Source organism: Lycorma delicatula, chromosome 2 (genome assembly GCF_047948215.1).
Source record: "Lycorma delicatula isolate Av1 chromosome 2, ASM4794821v1, whole genome shotgun sequence".
NCBI classification, from domain to species: domain Eukaryota; kingdom Metazoa; phylum Arthropoda; class Insecta; order Hemiptera; family Fulgoridae; genus Lycorma; species Lycorma delicatula.
The window spans coordinates 159,121,927-159,147,823 of NC_134456.1; the positions used below are offsets into that span (position 1 = coordinate 159,121,927).

The 25,897-nt window shown below is 30.4% G+C and overlaps 1 protein-coding gene across 1 annotated transcript in view; it reads right to left on the minus strand.

Moving 5' to 3' along the window:
• Window positions 1-10,230: 10,230 nt before the first annotated feature.
• LOC142319359 (uncharacterized) overlaps window positions 10,231-25,897 on the minus strand; it is a 58,824-nt gene continuing 43,157 nt past the window's right edge. The window contains exons 8-11 of the mRNA XM_075356561.1: window positions 20,859-20,922; window positions 17,403-18,460; window positions 12,423-12,611; window positions 10,231-11,402 (exon numbers count right to left, since the gene is read on the minus strand). Coding sequence (XP_075212676.1) covers window positions 12,423-12,611; window positions 17,403-18,460; window positions 20,859-20,922 — 1,311 coding nt within the window. The 3' untranslated portion in view covers window positions 10,231-11,402. The remainder of the gene's footprint in view (window positions 11,403-12,422; window positions 12,612-17,402; window positions 18,461-20,858; window positions 20,923-25,897) is intronic.

Here is a 25,897-nt window from a genome sequence, read left to right on the forward strand (position 1 = left end):
CAGCAGCAGCGGTTGTAAGGAACAATTGGTGGTGGACAGTGTTCTTTCTGTCTTGGCTAAAAAAAATTGTTCGACTCTGTGCCACATTCCTGGATTGTGGAGTTTGTTTTGTACAATGTTAATCCTGTAATTGTGGAGTTCCTGCAATAAGCAATAGACAAACGGTGTCCCTGTCTTATGTTGTTATGTTCCTAATAAAAAGCCTGTAACCACCAGAAAAGTGGTGATGCACCAGGACATATTTCAGGGTGATGCTCTGAGTGCTCTCTGGTTCTGTGCGGCACTAAACCCTCTGTCCAACATTCTAAAATCAGCCAATAATGGGTTCACTACTGGCCAATACTCTTATTCAGCAAATTGGCAATACTCTTATTCTATAAATACATGGATGATATAAAACTTCTTGCTGACACTGAAAAGGGTATCCAACAACTTAAGCTGGTCGAGAAATTAAGCTGTGTCAACATACTTATGACATATATTGACACTGATGCCAAATTGTTCGCTGAAACTGAGGGATTTGCATTTGCAATTCAGGATTTGGTAATCAGCACACTCAATTACTGGAGGTGCATATTCAAGGACTATAGTGTGCTCGTGGATAACTGCCAATTATAGTGTGGGAGTATGAGTGAAACACGTGATTAGTGGCTGCCAAATCCTGGTCCAGTAAGAGTACATGTTCCACCACAATAATGTGACTAGCACCAAAGGCTAGCAGTAAGGCTTCTTACTTCAACATACCAACATACAAGTGTAGTATTTGATTGTCTCTAATTTAATTACTTTTGATGAATTAATATTATAGTGGTTCAAATTTTCGTTCTCTAGAGCAAATTTTATTATTATCTTTGATTCATTTAGTTTTATCAAATAATAATGCATCCTTTAAGTGAAATCAAAAGAATAACACTGTTAATGATGTAAAACAGAATTTTTACACTTATAAGAAGCTATATGCTGTGCAAGAACTTCTCCCAATAAAATTCAGAGAGCAGTTGTTTCAATATTAACACCAAAGTATCTTAATTCATTTTTACACTAACACATTAGATGTGTTCTTGAAACAGGTATATGCCCTCTTCAAGAACTGCTCAATGTTAGACGAACATATCCACCTCAAAACAGAACGGGAGAGTTTCTGAATTTAATTTCTTTCATGGGGGAAGGGTAGTCTATGAGGGGGATGTTGACACAATAAATGAAGATCTGCAATGCATTTGATAAACATTTTTTCTTGTTGCTGCATTTTCCTCTTCAGCTAATTTCTCTAATGCATTAACAATAGTAACGAAGTGATCCTTAAAAACACAGATGCCCTTGTATTTCCTTGACCACCTATTCTCACAATTTAGGAATGCTAGTAAAACAGACTCGCGAAAAAATGTGATTACCTCAGATAGTTCCAACACAGTTTCGAATTTCTGGAATAATATTCAAGTCGTTCACAACAATGAAAGTAGAAAGCTTTTTATGTACTTTGTCTCAAGATCACCAGTACACCTTCTACATTCCCAGAAATGGTGGAATATCCATTGAAGCGTAACCCCACACACTTATCAGGGTCTCAGTGGCTTTGGCAATACTCACAGCATTAAGTCCTTCAAGCTCCACAAACCCTAAAAATTCTTTTTTTTGATTTCATTTACGTCATCGAAGAAACATAATTTAACAGACAGCTGTTCTTTACCAGAAATATCTGTGGTTTCGCTAGCTAAAGCATAAATGCAAACTTTTTTAACCCATGTGACAGTGTTCCCCCGATTGTAGCGCCACATAGATTAGTTATTTCATTTTGGATGATAAGTGATCGGTATGATGTGTTTTTCGGTCCGTGCTCAAAATGGTCTTTTAGTAGAATATCCTGCCTCGATGCATAAATTGCTTAAGTCTATAAGTACACCTTAATCCAGATATTTGCCACTGAGAGGTAAATCGTGTGTGCTGGGAAAAATTATGCAAGAAACAACTGAGGACAGTACTTTTTTTGGTTTTTTTTCTATTAATTTTCAAGAAAACTAGTGAAGTAGGATGTTCACTGGAATGCCCTCCATGAGTGATTTTGCATATTCCATTGTAGTTTGTGTCCCTAGGACTGTACACGTGCTTTGCAATAATCATGCACATCCTTGTACTTAGTGAAAGGTCTGATGGAAAAATAACCCAAACACTTATCATTGTTCTGGTTGATGGCAAAAAGAAAAAAACACAATATTTACAGAAAGCACCTTTGTCACCTTGAGTAAGCCAACCATGGTGAATATGCATCCAGCCACTGGTGATTGACTTTCCTCATGAGATGTTTGGCATTTGCCACAAAACAAAATCGTAGTTCTTTGAAGGTACCCAAACATTTTCCAAGAAACTTTTTTCTTATCAACTGACAGTGCTTACCAGGCCGATGAATTTTCCAATATCATCTTCATGACAACTATTGTCTTCAGTTTAACTTTCACTGTGTTGGACATTGGTTTGAACAGTAGAAGGCGTGGAAGATGCAGTATTTGAACCAGAGGGTGGTTGTACTACCTTGTCTGTATCACATTACTGCTGCTGGTATTTTCTTTTTATTTTAAATTCACAGCAAAAAAGATAAATTTAATTTAACCAAACATTGATGTGAATGCAGACATGGCATCTCACTGTATTGGTTTAACAAGGAAGGTTCTAAGTGACATTTTTGTCAAAATTCAGTTTTATATGGTGTATGACTGTATTAGCTGAGCTTAATTCAAAAAGTACGACACTTATTATATAATAAAAACTTATGTAAGAATCGTCAATAGAAATTTACCAGACATTTTTTAAAAACTACTTTTTTGGATTCAGGGGCCCCAAAACGGACATTTCCCTATGTGTGTGTAATAATCATAAATCTGTCACAAGATAGTTAAATGTTTTCCTTTCTATACTGAAGAATTCAAGAAAAACTAGAAATGAGCCAACTTTACTTGTATAAAAACTGAACAACTGTCAGAAGCAATATTGGTAATTAGGCATTTTGAATTATTTTTAACTTTGTCAAAAGTATTGATAATTTAGAAGAACTTAAAAATTATAAAAGTAAAATATTAAATTAATGTGAAAATATGAAACGATTTTATGTTGAAAGAACCAAAAGAATCCCTAGTGGCATAACACTTGCAAGCATAGAATGATAACCAAAAAAGCTGAACTCAGTTGTAGGACTTTTTTGTCACTTGGCTTTTTCTGATGCACGGCTTACACACAACTTAATTTAAAATATTTATCATTTTATTTAAATACAATATTTTTTGTTTATTTAATTCACTGATTCTAACTAAAGCGCACATGCATACTGTATTTCATTTGTGTGGGTGTGGCTTTAGTAGCAGCCACTTTTAATATTATTCATTTAATTCTGCCACTCACCTGTGATATCACAACATAGCAGACAACTACAGCAGTAATTCGGCCGCTAAGTGGGATGTGGGGTGCGTAAGGAGAGGGTTGGGTTGAGATCCTATCAAGGAACAAATTTGTGCATCCAACATGATGCTAATAGAAGAAACTGCAACTAGAAAGACCCACTGTACTGCCTCCTACAAAGTTTCAAAATTATTACTATTTTTTGGGGGTGCAATTTAGCAAAAAAATGTTTACAAAGATGCGTTTTTTATAATTTTTCACAAAAATATTTTTAAAAAGTGCAATGAAAATCACCCCTCATACTGCATTTTATAATTCTTCAAGATTAAAACCACTTTTAGGGGTGGGCATGAAATCTAATAACATTTTTTTTTAAAGTTTATTTTATTAATATGCACAAAATTATTTTAAAAAATATAACCTTAATTATGTAAATTCTGGAGACGATTTTGTTTTCCCTCCTGTATCCCCCGTCAACTGACCTTTTGAACTGAAAATTTAATAGCATAATGCCCCTACTATAGAAATATTATAACCAAGTTTGGTGAAAATCAGTCAAGTAGTTCTGGAGATATAAAGCAATTGCACACCAACATACGTATGTTGTGTTAATTTTGATGCCATTTTTCCATTTTCAGGGGTCCTTGGGGTCAATTCGTCAAGATTTGGTGAAAACCGGTTATACCCAATTTTGGCTGATCACCATACTTTCCCTTCTATATAACTATAGCTGCTATATAGATAGGAAAGTAAAAATAAAGATTAACAAAATTCAAGTTATTTGCTTTTAAAGTAAGAGCCGCGCTTCGGTAAATTTATGGTATGTACATTGCAGGTTAAATTAGCATCTAATAAACATCATAGAAGGCTACTTACCAAAAAAATTTCTAATATCCATTTGTTATAATAAAGTGGATGCATGTAAAAATTGCATACACTACTTTCATTTGGGTGAAAGTGACAACTGCACTGGCTGTAACCAAAAATTCATGCACACTTTTATATTTTGTAAATAGCTTCTGGAATATTTCCATTGTATTGTGAAAAGAGACAAGTGTGACAGGACTATTCTAGAAAACTCTTGTTGCCACAAGTAAGATGGCGCCAGTGTGTAACAGTAGTTCTTAAATCTTCTCCCAGATGCTGCGAGTGTCTTTTATAATTAATATCTTTCAAAATGCTTAATTTAAAATTTTTCAAAAATTATTTATATATATATATTTTTTTTATTTTTGAATGGAGGCAGCTGACCCCCTAAGGATATGGCCCATAATATCATATGCATTTCTTGAGTTTTAAAAAAAAGTTGATTTTTTTTCCTATATTTGATATTCTTAATTTTTTCATATTTTGTATTCATAATGTAGATAGTAATCCCACAATATAAATAATATGACATCATCTTTCCCGAGCATGAGTCATGCATATTGTCAGATTTGCAATCAGGAGTAGCCCTTCAGATTGTCCACACTGCTTGCAACACACTTTTGGCTCTGTTAATATAACATCTACCTCATTATGTAATTTAAGTGTGTATGTGCATCTGGTATCATTTTTCTCTTTTCCTAATAAAAAATCCAAATTTAAACAATCAGCTTTGACATTTGTTTATTTTTCTCCCTCCTGAATAATTTGATGGATGTAATAACCACTTCATTCAACAAATAAATGTTTAAAAATTTTGAAAAGATGAAAAAATAAAATAAATCTTAGTTAAAAATATTATGTATGTTTAAATTTTTTGGAGGCTGCGGTTCATTGTCAGACTTCTAGGAATGAGAAGATTAGATTTTAAAAAGTAACATTACTTACAAGTAAACATTAATTTTGTCATTTTTGAAAAAATGTTTCTAAACTTTCTCCTTTTTTATGGTATAAAATAAGTATCTCCCTAATATAAAAGATAAATTTATCAATACTAATGGATTTTGATTCGATCTATAAAATAAAAACATAGCTATCTTATATTTTCTGATCCCATCCTTATAAAGTAAATAAAATCCCATCATAAAATAAAATGTTCATTAAAAAATACATTTTGCTTAAAAAAAATTACTTATAAAAGCATAATTAATCCTGACATTTTTAACCTAGACTAATTAGACAAAAGAAATCTTAATCAATAGTATCCTCTTCTCTGGGTTAATTGATAACGTGTTCAACTTCCATGATATAGTGGTTGGATTTGAACTGATGAACTTCCTTACATGGCATCTGAAGTTTGACTAACTGGACAAATGGTCAGGAAAATAGAAGACTTGTGAAAAATATTATATAAAATTACATTATTTGAATTATAAGATACTCCTGTTTAAATAGGAACAAGAAATAAAATTATTAAACCTATAAAAAAATTACCAGTATGAATGATGTTATTTGTTTTTGTGGATTAAGAACTTTTTTAATTATGCGCCAACAGATATTTACTCACATGCTGTTGGCAGCATTGTGTTCCGCATAACCTCCTCTGTAATATGTTCTTGAATTGTTGATATCTCATTTAGTTTTAGTGTTATTGTTATTTGAGTGCAACATGTTTAAGTGTTTGTAGCAATTTTTATAATGTGCGTTTTTCAGGTGCACTGATACAACATAAAATTTTATGTGAAACTGGGGAAAACTTTTATAGAAACTTCAAGCTTTAAAAAAAGCTTAGGGAAATGACGCTCTGGGTTGAACACAATGCTTCAAATGATTTTCACAATTTAAAAGTGGTCATCAAGTGTCAATTGAAGATGACCAAAACTCAACCAAAAATGCCTTTTGACTTCAACTGATGAGATACACACTCAGAAAATGAACGATCCTGGTGCTTGCAAATCGCCAATTTCAACTGTCAGAGAACTTGCAGAAAAAGGATTAGCATCTCGACTGGATCATGCCACAACATTTTGACTGAAAAAGTTAACATGCATCAAGTTGCAGTTAAGTTTGTTCCTCATTTGACTAAACAGCAGAAAAGAACATCAAGTGGACAATTGCCATCAACTCCTTGAAACAAGCAGATGATGATGAAACATTCATAATGGGAGATGAAAGCTGGGTTTACGGCTACGACAATGAGACAAAAGTGCAATCATCAAAAAATTGGACATTACAAAATTCACCTATCACTTAAACATGTTGTACTCAAACAAAAATAACACAAAGACTAAATGAGATGTCAACAATCCAAGAACATGAGTTTACAAAGTAAGTTATGTGGAACACAATACTGCCAACTGCACGTCACTAAATATCTCTTTTAGCGTGCAATTAAAAAAGTTCAGCTATTTTCTGAATAGACTTTGTATTATTATTTAAGTTTATTTCATAAATATTGTTGATGAAGTTATCAGAATTTATGTTTTACGGTATTTTAGCAATACTATATTGTGTTTTGTAAATGAAATGTTTATCTTTAATAAATTGTTTTTTGTTATTTTCTCCTTTTAAGATACAGCTGTTGGCACCTTACAGAAATTTGCTTATTTAATAAGGTGCAAAATAATGTAAAAAATATTCTTATTAGAAAAAATGAATAGCATATCACCAAAATGTCTAAAAACATTATAAGAAAATATTAAATACTTTAATTATAATTAAAATTTTGTTAATAAGTAATTAAATATAAAACAGTTGGAAAATAATTACAGTGCTTGACACCACTGTCTTGTAATTACTGGCAGGGAAGATTTAAAGACTTTTCATGTTTCAAAAATCATGTTGCTGAAGTTAAACAGAGATATTTAAGGAAAATCTAACCTAACAATATATTTTAAATACAAAAAAACACAAAACAAGTATGGAAATAGGTTTTTTACATATAAAAAATACTTCATGTACAAGTGATATAAAAAACAACCTCTTCAAATATTAAAAATCACAAATTTTTACTTGAAAAACCATACTGTTTTAATTTCCAGGCCACCTTCTGTTTACAAATTTAGGTTTATTGGAGTTTTTATAATTTATAAATTCTACTTGACATGTCTTATGTGGTTGTTTGTTACAGCTATTACAGTCTGACTGACTTTCTTCTGTGTTGAACAAAAAACATTATACAGTGATTACCAGCACTTTCTGGGTTCATACTACTAGCAAAAAAATAAAAAAAGTTCATAAAAACATGGGTCCACAAATGCTCTGTTAGCGAGTCATCTTGCTAGCAAAGATCCCTGATCCTGATTCCTGGGCAGTTTGAAATAAAATCATACTGAAATTCTAGGGACCTAAATTAAGGGGTTAACTTGATGGTTACATGTGGTTTTTGACCTGAAAAATTGAATAAACCATTATGAGGCTACACAATCCAGTTCAGGTGTTGGTACACAAAGCGCTTCCCAGACTATGGTGTAGAGGTCACTTTGTAACAAGCTGTATCCTTACCATATTCGAGTAAAAAATCTTCAACAAAGAGGTCCTCATCCTCATTTGCAATATTGCAACTGGTTGAATATGAACCACCAATTGCACAGGTTCATTTTATTTACTAATTAGGGTCAGTTTACTGAGACGCATCAATAACCTCTGAAATGAACACTTGGGCAGAAGTCAATCCACACAAAACAGTAGAACCTAGTTTCAAACACCAATTTAGTGTCACTACGTGGTGTGGTCCAGTTTACGATCAGCTAATTGGACTGTTCATTTTCCCAGAACATCTAAATTCCAAATTTACTTGGAATTCCTTGAGAAACAATTTTGCCACTGCTAATAAAAGCACTAGCATCACGATACTGCATGTCCTTTCATCACAATGGTGTACCTTCCCACTTCTCACGTGCTATAACAGCATATTTAAATGAGCAATGGATTGGCTACAATCCTAGCCAGCAAGATCACTTGATTTTATACCATTAGCTTTTTGAATGTGGGATTGGATAAATTACAGATTGAACTGGAATTGCCTATTTTACAAATGCCATTGCACAAATTAATGCTAGCAGTCTGAAAGTATAGCCAAAAAAATATATTATAAGTAGGAAGAATTCAAAAGTTTACTGTAAACTTTATTAGATATGTCAATTATAACATCTTTATCTTTTTAATATCATAAATGTTAGTAATAAAATCAAATCTCTTGGAATGTGTATTTGTTTTTTATTGGACTATTTTTCATCAGTTTTCTCCTAATTAAATTCTCTAAAAGTTTTAATAATAGATTTTACACATTAATTATTTATGTAACAAAGTTTTTGTATTATAAACTTAAAAAAAATGTTTTTAGACAACAAATTTTTCTGTTTTACATTAGACATTATGAAAACTACTGGAGACATGATTCTGGACCTGTTATATTCAATTTGTCAAGTCATAAAATGATAAGAAAGCATCAAGTTTATCCCCTTAATTTGTGTTCTAGAATTTCAGTATGGTGTTAGTTCTCTCTTTGCCCAGGAATCACAATGAAATCTTTCACCTGCCGTAACTCGCTAACAGGGCATGTTAGCGACCAGACCCATGTTTTTTATGAAATTTTCATTATTTTTGCTAATAGAATGAGCTTAGAAGGTGCCAGTTACACTATGTGAATCCCCTGTATATCATGCAATAATTGTCTTCAATATTATCACATTAATGTCTATCTATCTGTTTGCCATGCAAATGCTACATTGTAGTATACTGGTTTACTCAAAATTAATTATTGTGAATGAAGTATGATTAAGATTAAGTGCAAATATTATTACAAATGATCGAATAATAAAAGGTAAAAATTGGTCAGGGTATTTTGTAAAAAAATATTACCAAAAAAAGCAAATTATTTATTAATTATTAAAGAACTCACATAAGACAACATAATGAAGTTTCTGACAAAAGAGATCTTTGGAAAAAATATTACTTGTTGGATGCACTGGATTCTGAAAGATTGATGAAGCAAATGTGCACACATAAGGTCATAGAACTGTGAGAATTGTTTTCTCTTATATAACTTATTGTTATAAAGTTTGTTAATTTGAAAAATATATCAAGTTACATTCTGATACAGTAAAGTAACTAACTTACAGGATCCATAAACGATTAAAATCTTTAGTATTAGCAATAAAAAATGATGCAGACGATATATGTTGCAAGGTAGAATAAAAAATACTAACTCCCGAGGTGTAGGGTTCATGGTAGTCAAATACTGACAACAGGTAAAGTAAATGACGAAAATAATACAGGCTTTTGAAAATGGAGTTATAGGAAGATGTTAAAAAAATGGTGAATTGAAAATATATGAAATAAGAGTTCTAAAGCAAACAAAAGAGAGACGTTTGTAGCAAGTTCTTATGTTAAGATACAAGACATAAGGTTAAATTAATTTGCTCCTATAAAAATGTATAAAGAATAAACTGTGCAGAGGCAGGCAATTTATAAAACACATAGAGGGTTATAATTTATATAACAGATAGCTGAAAACATAGGAAGTATAGTAAATACATTGAGAAAAGAGCTGGAAAATAGCATCAAATGTAGTAAAATGACTGGATAACAACAAAAAGGAAAAAATTGCTTACAAAGTTGAAAATTACATTTTTAGCACAAACTAGACAATTTCACAAAAATCACTATATCTGATCCAAGTACCTGAGATTATCATCTGCAATTTTAGAAGTACTCAAATAAGTTACTTTGCATTTAATTCTGTATACAAATATCCATTCAAAAAAATTACACACACAAAATCCCAAGTGAGGTTCTAAGATCACCTACAACCAAAAATAAGGTTTCATGTCCCATTTTTCTGGTGATGCCAATTAAAATTATAAAATTTTTAAAGTACTCTTCCAGGTAAAGTTATTTCTTGTAGTTATAACAAAAAACTCAACAACCGTCCCTGATAGAAAAAAGGAAAAATGAGGTAAACAGACTAACAAATTAATGCATATAAAATATCTATTAATAAAAATAAAATAATTACAATAATAACACAGTTATGCATTACTAAGATAATTATGACAACTTTACATAACATTTATTATTATAAACACAATAAGTAATAATTGAATTAACTAAAATAATTCATCATCATAACTTCAAAAAAACACATATTATGTGGAATGGATTGCATAAAATATTCATAATTTTTTGTCTGTCGATTTTTAATTATTTCTTTTTTTCTAAGAACATCAGTACAACTGTTGCCTGAAAAGGACACAAACATTTTATAATTCCATTCAGCCTTTATTTAACAGATAATTAGTCATTTAAACATTTCCACAACAGAAATATATTAGTACAAAGACCATATACCAATAAAAACAGAAAAGGAAGAGTTTTACAGTAGCTGAAAAATATGTTATAAAATTATTATATTGTTATGAATACTTTCTTTATTATTTGTTATGAATACTTTTATTATATTGTTATGATCACTTTCTGTGAAATGCTGTACAAAAAAAAGTTCTCCTCAGTATAGAGTTAATATTCTTCCACAGCATAATTTATTGTCACTGAAACATCAAGCCATCTGCAATACATATGGAATGTTGGAGAGAGGAAAGGTTCTCTAAAATGTAAAATTCTACATTGGTAAAACCAGGAAAAGTTGCACTTTATATGGTAAGACAGAATTATTTTTTTGTTAGATGTTATGGAAGAATAGGAACTTTCTTTACACAGTGAAGACAACTTTTTTTATACAGTATTATCACAGAAAATGATAAAAACTTTCTTCATAACATCATAAAAATTTTAAACACAAAAAAGGAGTATATTAAAAAATTCAAAAAAAAAAGAATTTGCATCTTTTTTCATTAAATTAATATAAAAACCAAAAACTGGAATAACACAATTAACCAATAAGAAAACAGGTTTTACTTTAAACAATAAAGTACATTACACTATGATATACTAATTTACCAAAAAAATATAAGTAAGATAACAAATGAGAGGAAATAATTACACAAAAAAATTAAAAACAAAATAATATTACGTTATAAAAAAAAAAAAAAAATTGAAATAACAGTATTATTATTGTAATTCTTTTATCCATTCCAGAAAAGATAGTTTTTATATTTCAACTCTAAACCATTCACCGACAGCCCAACCTGAAACAGTAAACAGTATTAGAAAGATACTATACTATGAAACTAAATTAACACAACAATAATACATTTTGTATGAAAGGATTTTTTTTATATTTAATAACTCTTTAGCAAAAGTATTCAAATATGTAATTTATGGAAAGATTTTTAATAATATTACATGCCTTGTTGCTCTTTTCCAATATCGATTAATATTGTATATTTCCAATATACGAATATTCTTCTTTTTAGTGGTGTATCATATGAATTAATTCTCATACAGATGCACCTTTCTGATTTTAAAAAGGCATTTAAAATCAAAAAAAAATGATAAGGTGGATGTAACATCCTGCTAAAAAAAGCTACATTCAACTGGGGTTTTAGTCTGCTTGATATAAAAGCAGTTTTAGTCTGCTTCTAAAATTATTTTTAGTCCCCTACAAAAATAAAGTATCTAAATGATTTACTAGGAGCTTGGAAGTGCTGCAGATGAACTTGGGCCCTCTACTTTTTCTGTTATAAATACATGATTTACTTCAAGTATTAATAAACTTAAATGTTTACAGTTTGCCAATTACGTGAAGATTTATAAATCTGTCCACTGTAAATTAATAATGTTACCATTGATAATGTTACCTGTATAGACCTTAATTAAGAAGTTAGAATTAAAATAAGTAAAGGTTAAGTATTATTAACAACCTCAGAAATAAAAACCTAGTTATGGGGTCTTTATCAGCAAATTTAGTGCAGCCTAACCTTTGAGCTATTCAACAAGAGTGATTTAGTAATTTATTCTCCAATAATTTGTTGTTGATTACACAGAAGGTGAAGATAAAGGTACTGATTAAATGGAAGGAAGGCATTCTACTTTCCTTATCAACAAGCACACATAATTATAAAGGGTTCAGTGGATCTTACATTCCTCTTTTTATACTTATTTAATAATTTTAAATAAATTTTTGTAAACACGGCCATTTTGGCAACTGTTAAGCCACTATATATATGCATAGATAAGAATAAAATAATATTACAATCTGTACATACTCAGTTTGTTTGTGATGTTGATGGAACACAATCAGCAGTTGATGCTGTTGAAGTAAAAGCACGTTGGCTATCCACTGTAACCAATAACATCCTTTGATACTGTTCTCTTTCTTTGAATAACTGATTATAGAGTTTAGCATATTCTTTAGCAGATTGTTTTAAACGTTCTTGCATTTTATCACAACATTTCTGTAAAAAAATATGAGTACAAAATAAATTCAGTGTTAAGTGTTTAAGTCAAATCAATTCTTTTACTATTTAAAACTTAACACATATTAACCCTCAAGCAGACGCAAGTTCCTGTTTTTTTACAAGAACAGGAACTTCTTCCTCGACAAGGATTTATATTTTTTTTGTTACTAATTTTTTATCACTATTATTTTATTTATTAGAATTTTTAAAGTACTAATTCAACATATGTTTTTTTTATGCAAGATAAAAATTTTATTACGAATTCAAATTAACTTTACACATCACAACAAATCTCCAAATCAGCAAAAAATTTTAAATCATTATAATGATAATGGTAACAACAATAATTATAAATAAACAACAAAAGCAGTTCCTACTTTTGGTATTTATTTGTAATTTCTTGTTTAATTGTTATACTAGGTTTGTTTTTATCTATGAATTATAGATTTTATTATTACTATTAAATAATTATTTATACATAAATGTGAAATTAAATAATTATTATATATAAATGTGAAATTTTGTGGATCTGTTTGTTTGCAACAGCATCACATGAGAACAAACTGACTGCTTTCAAATTTTCAGGATACGTCTGTTTTGACCCACCGGGTTGGTCTAGTGGTGAACGCGTCTTCCCAAATCAGCTGATTTGGAAGCCGAGAGTTCCACCGTTCAAGTCCTAGCAAAGCCAGTTATTTTTACACAGATTTGAATAATAGATCGTGGATACCGGTGTTCTTTGGTGGTTGGGTTTCAAGTAACCACACATCTCAGGAATGGTCGAACTGAGAATGTACAAGACTACACTTCATTTACACTCATACATATCATCCTCATTCATCCCCTGAAGAATTATCTAAACGGTAGTTACCGGAGGCTAAACAGGAAAAAGAAAAAAAAAGGATAAGTCTGTTATTTCAGGAAAGGTTTTCAACATAGATTGAGGCTCTCTCCCTTGAGGGTGAAGTTGTGAATTAAATATATTCACCACAGAAATAAAAATAAATTTTTTTACTTCATTATATTTCTGTTGCCAAAAGAAATTTCATGAAGTAAAATGATTTTCCAATAATATATGAAGTAATATTTTTTTCCAATGGATTTCTGTAATTTAATATTCTAACAACCAAGAAGATAATGAATTGCATCAGGGGTTCAGGAGAGAGGCCCCTCTTTGCCCGGGTGAGCAAAGCGATCCTGACCGAGTATGCAAATATAAATTCACAATAGAATTAAAATAATCTTACACTAACTAAAAGTACATACGAAAAAGATTCTGATTGTGATTAATCTAAGTCATATGTTCCTTCTTGGCTGCATATTTCGCAAGAAACCTCAATTCAAGTGCTTCTTGCACACAAAACTGATCACATTTTGAGCACCAAACAGTAGTGTATCTTTGAAATTGACTGCATATTACACACCTTTCTTTCCTTTTTTCTTTATGGTATCTCCTGTTATTGAACACTATACTGTTTAAAAAAAGCAGTAATATTCAATGGAAGACAGGTAAATTTACTATTAAATTTACCTGTCGCCCGACACATTTGATCTACACCACCTTTTGTGATATTATGACCATATACTATATGAGATCTCCCAACAGTTAATCAACAATACCTTCGTTATGCATGAAGGATCATAAAACAATTGCTCTATTTTTTTTTTTTTTGTATATGTCATCATGATGTAATCTTGGAATCCAAATATCGAGAATCATACTTTATGATTTTTATCTGGCAACATAGGTTGAATTTTCTTTTTATTCTTTCGAACAGTTCCAGTGCATGTTATCTTCTCTTAACAATGATGCGATTAGTGGATAGCTGTCATTAATAATTATAAAGCGTGACAATTCTGTTATGTCCCTCTACATCAGAAATTAACCTGTGTAATATGTCAATTTGATACATTGTAAAGTTCTGGAGCTGATGTCTGCAATATATCTAAAACAAGGAGGTATAAAACATATTGGAATCACATAATGTGTTTATCTTGATCCCATATTTTGTTGGTTCATCCTTCACATAAATAATGAAGCTGCATCGTCCTGTAAAAGGTTCAAGTTTTTCATTTATTACTGCAAATTCCACTATGTTGTAAGAACAAAGAAAATTATTTTGTAAAGAAACTACAAATGGTCAAAAGACAAACAGTTTCTCGATCTTTTGCATTTCCTCCCTCGTTATTTTCTGTATAATTGTATAAATTAAAGTAGAAAGAGAAATCTATATAACTCATAAATCGTCTTAGCAGCTGGTTACCAGTTTCATATTCTCCCCCCAGTTCTAAAACATTAGTATGATTCTCATTTCTGAACCTATTAAATATAACATGCCGATTAATGCACAAATTTTGAATGGAGAAGTCAGATGAGCATCCTTGTCATGACTGTACTTTATTTCTATTTTTTTGTTAAATATACTCATTAGTATATTTTACTATTTAGTCTATCATGTCGACAGAAATTATTTGTTGGAAATCTCTTTTTCATTCTTTATTTTGTCTTGTGAACCCTGTAAGACCTGAAAATATTTATAGAGCTTTTGTTTCAAAGTAAAGATTATGCAAACTTGTTTCTGAACACATAGTTTCTGAATCCCTCCAGAATAAAAAAAATGCATCCAAATCATTGTACTCATTATCAGATCGTATTCCATTTCTAAATCACTTTCATGAACACTGAATAATAAATTTCTCTTCTCTATCTGAAAAATCATCATTTTCAATTGCTTCATTCTTTTTCTCATCCAATTCTTCTAATAAATGATTTTCCCATAAAATCTTTTCACTCTTCTGGTAACTCAAAACACTTAACCTACATGGATAAAAATGATCACTGAACTACATGTAGGAAAAACCATAATGTAAGCTTAAATTATAATTTATTTTATGATAATATTGAATAACATAACCTCAAGAAGAAACCATGAACAATAAAAATTTGGTAATTTGTAACCAGTTGTAATTGCATGACCGAGTGCAACAGGATATAAAATAAACAAACTTCAAAATAAACTACACACCAAAATATCACTGATAACAATAAGGTAACATACATTAACTTCTAACTTCGACTGACATAAAAAGGTTTTTCCGAAGGGATACATTCAACAAAGCCATAGATGTACGTCCAATAATACCAATATTAAACACCATTTCCCTACAATGGGGAACTCAATTCCCTAGCGCACCTGCCCCTTGGGTGGGTTTCTTTCAATTACTAAATGAAAAATCAATCTCTTTGTTCGTAATCAAACAAGCATGTTTATTTAAACTTTAATGTGAGCTACCAATATGTCTTTCTTACACTAACTTTTTTTAATAAATCTTTTTCTTTTTTTTTATATGGGTACAGTATTAAAAAAACGTAGATAAAAATAATTACTGCCAGGAAATACATTATATAAAAAAATTATCACACTGAAGTCTAGTATAATGTAACAAAAATAACATTCCATTTTTCAATCACTGACTTATGTTTATTAATTTAACTATAATAATCAGAAATTAAAACTGCATCAAGAATGAGAGATGGAGAACCTTGTTTGTTATAAATGTATTAACTTGACACAATAGAATTACTAAAAAAAAACTCCCCCTTCAAATTTCCTAAGCACATATTTAAAAACTCCATAATGAATTGAATGTTTCTTAATCTGGAATGGTATTTCAGTCATCTATTTTCTTAATGTATTAGCTGCTAATTTACAGAACATTTCATTGCTTCTCTACATTCACTTCATAGTGAAGTGAATGTGTCTGAAAATTTAAAAAAATATATATTTTTTTGATTTGTAAGTAGAATAAAAAAAAAGTTCAAAAGCCATAATAAGTTGATAAATTGGCTCAAAACATCTCAGTAGGTAATGCTATATCAGAGCACACTGCTTAGGTAATACTACTGTGCTTAGCTATAACCATGTTTATAATAGTTCTCTCTTTTGATTTCTGGAAAATTACAATACACACAGTATGCACATTCTGTTGATGTTTTGTCAATTGGTTGAATGATGTTTTCCCCAACCAATGGATCAATCAGCATGAACCTGATGACAGGGCTTGTTTGGAGGAGATCTACAAGGTCACCCAATCTAACCCCATGTGATTATTTCCTGTAAGGTTTTACAAATGGCTTTATGGTTTGTACATGTGCTTCCATTAGCTAATTTACCCGATTTGGGGTACAGGATTGAAGCAGCTGTATCTCCCATTACTCCAGACATGCTGGTTAAAGTATGAAATGAAGTTTCTTATTGTAAGCTATGTATCACATAGAATGCTCACAATGTAGTGCTCACATTAAACACTGTAAGAATTACTTTTTCATTTATTTGTGATTGATTATTGTAGGTCAATATTAAATGGTTTTAAATTCTGATATTCTCTTTTGTACAACCTGTATTGCATTGTATACAAATTATGTTGCATTTAATCAAGTTTATGTAAAACAGATCTGACAACTGAAAATGTTTATTAAAATTCTGATGTCACATTCAACAATGTGTTTCAATGAAGAAGTCTAAGTTCAATTTCTAATATTTATTGTGGAAGTTAAATTACAGTCCACTGATAAAATCTACAAGATTTAATAATAAAAATACTATTCTGCAAATACTTTTGTAACATGCACCATAAAAATGTTTAACTATTAGTCTCATTACTGCTATTACACACGTATTAGAACACAGCAACATTGAATTGTGGCAGCAGGGAAAAGACTACAGTAGAAAGATGAAACAATTTATTAATAAAATTACTTAATGGTAAAGTATGAAAAACAATTACCTGAGGTACTGCAGATGACTGCTGATCTTCCAGTTCTCTCACCCTTTTTCTTAGAAGCTCTACCTCTGATTTTAATGCTGTCTGATCAAGAGTGACATGACCAATATTAGTTAATGCACTGGCTATTTTTGCTTCTTTCAGCTGTTTTTCAAGATCATCTTTTTCCAATTTTAATGTGGTAATCTGATCTTTCAGTTCTTTAACCTGTTGTAATTCACATTTATCTCTTTTAACTGCATTTAAACAATTACTCATTTCACTGACTACTTCATTCATTTCAACAACTTTATTGTTACTTAATTCATTTTCTTCACAGACTCTTTTTAATTCTCTATTACTTTCTTCCAGAATTTTATAAACATTTTTATTTTCTTCCCTACATCTATCTAGATCTTGTTTTAAAATGCTGAATTCATCAAGTAATCGACGAACTTTTACACCAATATCAAGATTTTCAAAATCAAGAAACTGCAAGCTCTCAAATAGATCCTTATAAGTATTCATTGCATTGACACGAGTTGACTCAATTAAAATTTTACAAGATTCTTCAAAAGAAGGTTCAGTGATAAGTGCTTCTCTCAAACACCTCACTACCTCTTCTAACTCCTCTTTCTTTTCTGAAGTGTTACCTGCTTCTTTAAGTTTGCTTATTGTTAACAACAGTGCCTGTTTTTCAGATTCATATTCATCTTTTTTCTTAGAATAGTCTTCCTGTAATTTACTTAACTGATGCAACACTTCATCCTTATCCTTTAACATATTTGCATGCTCAAGTCTTAATCTGTTTAATTCATCGAGTACTTCTTTTTCTTTTTTTACGTAATTTTCTTCAAATGATTTCAAATGAACCAATTTATCATTCATACTTTTCATTTCTTGATACTGTTTTGTAATAATATCATTTAGTTTACTGATCTCTTCTTTATTCTTTACGTCATTTTCTAGAAATGTTTTAATATTGCTTTCTAATTCAGTAACATACTGTTCAGAATGTGCTGGCTGATTCTGTAATGTTTCATCTAGTAAGTGTAATGCATGCTGAAGTTGAGTTTGCATTTCTGAAAAAAGTTAACATCCAAAAAAATCAGAATAAATATTTACAATGTATATGATTGAAAGATAATACGTTATAAAGGACAGATAATAAAGTGAAAAAGTAATTTTGAATTAACTTTGTAAAAAAAAAAAACATTTGTGGTAACAAAAACTATACATCCTAGAAAAGGAATTAAGTCTAAAAATAAAATGTAGCAAGTTAGAAGTAATGAAATTAGAGAAATTAAAATAGCCATTATATTAGTTTTAACATAATCAAGCAATTGTCACTCTGTACTACTAAAAGTAATATACTAATTACATTTACAAATAAATGATAAAGCAGCAGCTAGTACATTCATTAACATGCAAATTTGACATAAAAGAAGTTAACTTAAAAACAGAAATGAGATCAGATAATAATTGCTGATAATGCAATATGCATATTGATAGAACTGATATTGTCAATGAAGATTAAGTAAGCAGTGCATGTAATATATAAGGATTACTCATAAAGAAAAATTTAACAATCTATTTAAAACTGGAAATGATTAATTACTATATTGTTTTTCTACCATCATTACACTACTGGGCACCAGTATTTAATTTATTGCAAATGGAAGAGAAATTCACAAAATAAACAATTTTATTTGACTTTACAATAGGTTGTCAATTGTTTCAAATTGCATGACACACCCATTAAGTGTTAACATCCTCATAAATTATTGTTATTCACTTCCCATGAAACCAACAACTATGACCTCAACTTCAATTGTTTATAAATAGATTGATGTTTCATCATCACTAATGTTCTGGATTACAAATTCATCACATTATGGTTTATGCTAATAAAGAAGAATCATGTCAATTCTGCTCCCATTCACTTTTTCTGATCTTTAGACAGCAGTCAAGGATACTAAGTGATCTTTTTTTTTTTAATTCAAGGTGTTTATTGTGAAATTCATTATAATAGACCTTGAAATTTGAGAAACTAAGCTAAGCAATACATTATCAATGTATTGTATTATCTCTAATTTCTAATAAAAAAAGAATTTCCAAGATTTAATATTCAGTTTAATCTATCAAAATTCACCATAAATAAAATAAAATAAATTTTTGAAATTTGAGATAAGAACAGTAAGTAAATCCTTATAGAAAAATAAAGTTGACCTGAAAATAATGAAATTCACCCAGAAACACTACAAGAATTGATTGTATCAGAACCAATATTACAGGCCGCTGTGAAGAAAATTCTTTAACAGATCTGAATAAATATATCATCTACAACAGCCATCTGACTGGATAAACTTATAAACATTGTATTCAGTTCTGCAGATATAAATGAAAATACTGTAAATGATTTCTGATTTGACTGATATTAACCAAAAGAAAGTATTCTCAATTCAGATGATACAAATGCTAAAATAAATTGTGGAGAAAAATATACAAAAGGAAAGTTACTGTCTTATTCTGTTGCAGAAATAAAGGAGAAATTAAAACCTTTGGTTACTGCTCAAAATTATACTAAACAACATGGAATTGTTGTCATATGTAAAATATAATTGAATTTTGGTAAAACTTTTATGAGATTTTATAATGTAATAAAATAAATGTATTTATTATTTTTACTTTTATGTAGAACAGTAAAATCTAAAAAAATTAAGATTGGATTTTTTACAGAAGTATTTCATAATTATTTATTAGAACATAAACAAATAGGAGAAAATTGAAAAAATTGTTTGTTTTTTTTATGTCTTCATATAGAGATCAATTTAGTTATCATTTCTTGTTATTAATATTATTAGTAATTATTTTATCTTGTTACTATCTTTATTATTATCTTATTATTATTAATTATTAGTAATTATTTCAAGATATGAGAGGAAGCATGAAAATATCATAAAGTGTGGTGGGGGGGTAAATATTGATAAGCATTATACAATTTTTGGAAAATTTCTTTAACAATAATTTATTTAAAAATTTTCTTGAATATGGTTCCACTGGTATATTTTATTTTAATAAAATAAAAGTAATTAATAAGTGATATATCCATCTTACAAGCAAATAGATATTTTAAGTCCTCGAGGTCTTTCTGTTTTTTAAACCATCATCATGAGTTAAAATATAATTAAGTCAAAAGTTAAAATACGTATACAGTCATAACTGTTTGCATATTAACAGTATACTGAAGAGAATAAAAAGACTATTGGATTGAAATGCAATTAAAATGACAGCCATGTTATCAGAAATGATATTTTAGTTGTTATGATTATTTCTTTATGTTCGTATTTAGTGCTTGTTTAAATAATTTATATTTAAAAAATTTCTGTTTAATAGATGTGAGTGCAAAATAATGATCTTGTTAGGTTATTTAATAGAATTACTTAATTAAATTAAATGATACAATATTATTCTACTTACCCAATATGTTTGTATCTGTATCCATATTGACACCAGCAGTTGGAGCTGAAGGTTCAACGTGCTCCTGTAACAGGACAACAGCAGACTGAGATATCATGAGTAAGAGATAATGTCTTTAAGCAACACATTAACAGGCGCGTGGTTTATCATATTGATTCCACTTCAAAATCAAATACCACTCTTTTATTAGTTAATATAATACATATTATATTTACTAAGTACAAGTGTAAATAATGATGAGTATATGTGTTCGTGTATACATAAAGATGCAATTACACACTCAAACGTAGATAAAATAACAATAACAGCAAAAGATATGGCATAAGAAAGATGATAAGAAAAAAAAACATTTACACTAAAGATAAGAAAATACCATTTACACTAAAAGAAGGGAACACCTACTTTAGAAAAATCTGGAAAATAGCCATTTTCTATATAATGGAATTTCATTGATTTAACAGGAAAATTAATACTAATAATCTTACAGAAACACACAGACTATCTTATAACAAAGATTTTATATTAAGGGGAGCTTAAAATGGATTTATAAGTAGTAGTAGAAATTTTATAAATGAGACTAAAATAATAACATTCTCTTTTCTACAAATAACAAACTTTTTATTATATCAATTATTATTTCTCCTAGAAATGAATAGAAAAAACACTTGCTATCTACTAATTTAAAAAGATTAAATTAGTTTAAAGTTCAGTAATACAAATCAGTCAGCAGTCACAAAGTGCGGTTCATCTGTTAGACTCATCAAATACCCATGACTGAGCCCAGTGTGTCCTATTCGCAAATAGCAGAGTTCCATGATGACTGGGTGAAGTTTGGTTTATATGTTCATGGTAGCATTCCGACCACTTTGCCACTCATCATGAACAAAAGATGTCATACAGCACTACCTGGGATGAATGATAAAATACTGAACCTGATATCCTTTCTGTCAGAAGAATTATTCAGGGCATACCTTAGCTCATTACGAGAGACGGGAATGTTCCATTCATTTTGTGAGTCTCGAATCACCAATGGGATATTTTCTACCTGCAACTTACATAATGCGTTTCCAAATCAACTGTCACACAACATCAACACAATGGGACCTGTGTATGACCTTGTATGATAACTGATTATTTTTTAAAATGGAGGCAGAACTTTTAGGCTTTCAGACTTGAGGAATTTCTTTGTATATAACGCCATGCTTCTGCACATCGGGAATGAGTTTCCATCAGTGTTACTCGCTTACGCTACAGATCTGAAAGAAAATTAGGTGAACATTGAACTTCTGCTTGATAAAATAATGTTAAATGAGGTGAAGAAAGCTGCATGGAAGTCTTAACCAAAAAATTACAAAGAAATTGTGGATTGCTTAAAATCATGGGATGCAATGTCAGTCAATGAAGATTCAATTCATGGACTCACACTTGGGACATCCCAACCCCCATAGGAGAAGACACCTACCTGCCTTGTGACGATAGTGATGAAGATGGTTAATGGTTCCATGATGATATTTCAGAGGGAAAGTGGTACAAAAGCAAGTGGGGTCTGAGCATGCAAACCAACTAATCAGCACAAACACACAAAAGATGTACAGCTCTCAACATAGCGAACACTGAACATGAACTGGTTATGGCTTGAAACAGTAACTCAGATCACTGTAATCAAAACAGATGTTGTTTGTGACTTAACAAATGATGACTAAGTCTATAAGAAAGCCATATTCTGACTCATTTTAGATTTTTAATTCATTTATATATTACAAATGTGTAATACCATAATACAATTGCATAATTTTGAATTCAAGGGGGAAAATACATGGAGAAACCACTTCTACTTGCTCAGAGATAAAATTTTGTTTACCAGTGCTATTACTTGTAATATAGAGTACTTCAAAAAGATCTTTTGTCTCAATTAATGAGAAATAATAAATATTGGGATTTATTTAATAAATTATATGAAACCTATACAAGAGAATCATTCCAAAAAACCAGCACAGCTATTCCCTAATATAAAAGATCCCCTCAGGGTTAAAGAAAGAGGAATGAACTGATTTCTTGTTGCCTTCCTCAATCAAACATACTGTTGCATATTAGCATGCTAAGTTCACTGAAATGTAAATATATCAGCCCAATAAGTCATTACCATTTACTATGTCCACCACAGGAACTGACTGAAAAATAAATATTACGTAGGGGAAAATACTGATCAGATTCACTACTTCAGACCTTCAATCATGTATAACAAATTTTTAATGACAAACAATCACCACTGCAATGGTCAGAATGAAGAGGAAAACAGGAAATTATGTTATGTGCAGAGAGCACCAATTTGGCCACACATTTATGAAATGTATTTATGATATTAGGTATTCTCATTAAACAACGATTTTCCCATTTTCCTTTTTTTCTTTTTAATACAGTATAATTATTATACAAAAGGTTTTTTAAACAGAAATTCATACCTCAAACATAGGTACTTTAATAAATAATCAGCACTCATAATCACTTTCTAATAAATAAAAAATTATTGAAATTTAATGCTGGAATTTCAAAATGGCAGCCATTGGTCAAATGCAATTTTAAATATTTATTAAACATACATAATACAGATTAAAAAGTACATGTTCACATATTTTGGCTTTCTTATACTTTTTGCACATTCATGTACAAGTGAAAGTATGGTCCAACTAATATACCTCCATGATGAATTTTATTTTATTTTTTATACTTCCCCTCCCTCGTACACGTACACAAGTTTTTTTAAACATTTGAAATTGAGCCAAGATGATAAAATAAAATATATACATCATAAAAGATCAAATGACAAATATCTCAAAATTTGCTATGCTTATCATTTTATATTAAAGATGTGTAATTAAAACAAAGAATAAACTGTTCGATAAAACATTTTTATAAGCTGAAAAAAGCAAATTAAAATGTATGGTATAAAAAAACTCTTATACTCATTATCAGAAAACTGATTGCTTGTCTGCTAAATTCAACTAATACCATAATACTTTAGACGTCACTCACAATTATACAGCATAAACATGAAATATGTTATCATGACCTCTCACAGAAAAAATAAACTGATTATTATAATAGCACAATCAATTATTATAATAATTAATCAATCACGCAAAATCAATTATTATAATAAATAGCAATTTAACACTACACTTAAGATGTTATGAAAAATTATTTTACAAAAAAAATCAAATTTTAAATACATGTTTCATGATTATCTTGTGCAAAAATAAACTTTTTTTTCATATTAAGATCACAAAGTCCACCAGCAATACTAACTGTTAATTTAGATATGACACTAAGAAAGAAATTATCAAATACAATTAAACATAATCTTAGATGTTATATGTGTTAAAAATAAACTTTAAGCTACACAACACTGTAATCAAATTAAAGACAACTTCACAGTAAAAATAAAAATGATGATAATAATAAGGCCCCAGACAAAATTCAACCCACATCCACCACGTCCATGCTGACATCTACACATGTCTGCGGTGGGCAACTTAGTACTTTGGTACTTTCACTTATGTTGGCCAATGGAGCAAGCATTGTTTTTTTGCTTTGCTCAGGAGCTCCTCTGTGGGGTATGGTACTGTAAATCCTGTTCTGTCCAAGCTGGTCACGGTTGTTTTCGCTGCAAGCAGAGAAAGCGAGAAAACAACGTGACTGACAGGGGGAACCCAAACAGGATCAGTGATCCAGGGTATGCTCAACTGCCTCTCCACCTGCACTTCGTGTCAAATTGATTGGCAACACCTTTTTACAGAATAATCTACTTCCACACTTTCTGTGGCTGAGAGTCCATATAAAAATCCTCACCTGGAGAACCTTTGTCTTAAAATGCAAAGCGAGGGATGAGTTCAGAGTCTAGTGATAAGGAGAACTAACAATGTAAGAATAATATAGTGATTCTGAAATAATTGGTTATTAAGAGAAGTGAAGGGGGATCAGCTCTTTTGTGATATCGTGAGGAATCAAGGAAGCTGCAGGAGGACCAGTGAAAGAAGTTAGAAAGACTGCTGTAGGTTTATTTACTGACACTGTTAGTGATTACAGTTTTCACGGCTACTTTAAAATAAAGGCTGATTTTCATACACTACAAATACATCCGTTTATCCTGATTCCTTTACAGTGCTTTGGATGTCAGCAATTTAGACACAACAGTACGTTGTACAAGGCAACAATTTAGATATGACCTGTATCCAAGAATCCACCAGTTTGTGTTAATTGTCGTAGACACCATTTGGCGAGGTCGCAAAATTTCCCAATGTACAAAGAAATAGTAATCTACAGGGTAAAGAACATACAAACAGCTAGTGTTCACAGCAGCCTAAGTCAACATCATGCTCAAATTGCAGAGGCTCTTACAACTTCTTACTTCTTTACAACTTCTTTAAAATCTAAAAAACATTATATCTGAGGTAGCACCAGCAACCAGAAGACTGAACCCACTATGTGGATGCACACATTATCTGTGAGGTCTCTAATGTTGAAATATGATCTATGTAAATGGTCAATCTTACTGTGGAACATCAATGGATGTTGCAGCCACACTGCATCAATGGATGATACAGAATTAAACCCTTCATGCATTTACTTACAAGAGATGTATTTAGGGAGTGCTGATACTTTGAAATTGAAAGCCTATATGTTCAACATAGTTAGGCTTGATCAAATGCCTAATCAGATATCACAAGAGAGGAGTTACCATAATTTCATCAACTCATTATACCCATACACCGCACAGTCAACAATTCAGGTCTAGAATTATAAATACTGGCACAGGAGCCTTCTTAATACCTTGGATGGTTTTTCATCCTGCAGCTTTTGCCATTATCGCCATAGGGCATAAATTAAGATTGGAAAGCTGTTGAAGATTTATATGGACTTGATCACTTTCCAATCGTGGTGCTATTAGATACACCCATCCATTTCCAAGTTTAAGTTTAAGGATGGTTTTTCATCCTGCAGCTTTTGCCATTATCGCCATAGGGCATAAATTAAGATTG